The sequence below is a fragment of the Perkinsus marinus genome, assembly GCF_000006405.1.
Source record: "Perkinsus marinus ATCC 50983 genomic scaffold scf_1104296962280, whole genome shotgun sequence".
NCBI lineage: Eukaryota > Perkinsozoa > Perkinsida > Perkinsidae > Perkinsus > Perkinsus marinus.
Window position 1 is genome coordinate 1 of NW_003205476.1, and position 1,391 is coordinate 1,391.

Sequence of the window (1,391 nt, forward strand, 5' to 3'; positions counted from 1 at the left end):
TTTATGGCGGCTTTTATGAAGCAGGAGTCGATTGATCATCATAAGAGTATAAGAAATCAGCACTGGAGTTGGTGGGAATTGAATTTCGCTCTCAGAGATGGACTATAAAGGGTTGTTGGTGAAAAGCGATGAACAACAAAAGGAGTTGCAGGTAGTGACGGATGAATGGTATTGGGAAAAAAAATTTGTCGGAAATTATTGAGTTTGTAGGAAAAGTTCGGTATTGTGGTTAAGGAGGAGGTATTTTTTGAGAACATAATATATTAAGAATTAGTTTATTCTATGATTACATATAATTGGTACATAGGAGTTTTACCTGTTTTACGTGAAGTGGCGTTATAGTATTATGAAGCCACTTTACGTAATTTGTGACACTACACGTTTTCCACAGAGTGTTACAGTAGAACTCGATAAAGAAAACGCGATATATGTAGTGATATGCAGTAGTCGTGAAATATGTTTTTCACTATTTTTTTCATATCACTAGGGTGGTGAAACTCCATTATAAATAGCGACTTCGGCCTTAGGCGTTGGCTAAAGCAGAAGCTGCTGCATGTCAAAGGGAAAGGCTCCTCGTGGGCCAGCGAGAGAAGCTCCATCACGACACGGATGCGATGAAAAAGTTGTCCAAGCAGGCTTTAGGGGGAGTAGGTAATCGATCACCAGGGCGCGCGCTAATTGCGTTTCGGTGGAGTAGGTGCAGATGAAGATGGCGGAGGAGGCGGAGCAACGCAAGCGGTTGGAGAGGTGTGGCTTACGGCAGAAGGAATGTAGATCTGCTTATGAGATTATCAGGAATGAACGGTCGAAGTGATAGCTTGCAATCTTGCAATCTTGCTCTCACTTGCATTTCCTCAACGCAGATATCTAAAACTGATACAAACAGCGTCCCAGCGGATCAGTGAGATGGAGGAGAAATATCGGCTGTTGAATAACGAGGCTGAAGTTTTGCGGGGGGAAGAGCGTGTTAAGGAAAAGGCTCTTGTGAAGGTTAGAGCAGAAGCTACTAGGTGAGAAAATTTTGTGGAAAATTTCGATTTGGAATTTTTTGCTGGAAAATTTTTGGTATATTTTAGGCAGCGAAAGATGAAGGAGAAATTGCTGAAGGAATATAATAGTATGACGAATACTGGTCACGAGTTGAACGATGAAGTGGGAAAAATTTTGGTAAATTTTCCGGAAAATTTCATGAAATTTTCGGCAGATTGAGCATAATGTGGCCTGTATTGACAAGTCGAATAATATGATAAAGAAATTGGAGAGAAAATTGGAAGATGTCGATGAAAAGTAATAAAAAAATTGGCATTTTGCAGTGTGAAACAAAGCGTTATGCAAAGTAATATTTTCAATTTGTGAAAGTTAGAAAGTCAATAACTTCTGAGATGATAAAA

General features: G+C 39.7%; 1 protein-coding gene across 1 annotated transcript; it reads left to right on the forward strand.

Annotated features, from left to right (window-relative positions):
- Positions 1-527: 527 nt before the first annotated feature.
- On the forward strand, positions 528-1,291 carry Pmar_PMAR022095 (Myosin heavy chain, cardiac muscle beta isoform, putative; the record flags this gene model as incomplete). Its single annotated transcript, XM_002771921.1, has 5 exons — positions 528-647; positions 698-810; positions 864-1,010; positions 1,077-1,152; positions 1,205-1,291. Coding segments are annotated over 5 exons (543 nt in total), but the record flags the coding sequence as incomplete, so codon positions are not given.
- Between the last annotated feature and the right edge of the window lie 100 nt (positions 1,292-1,391).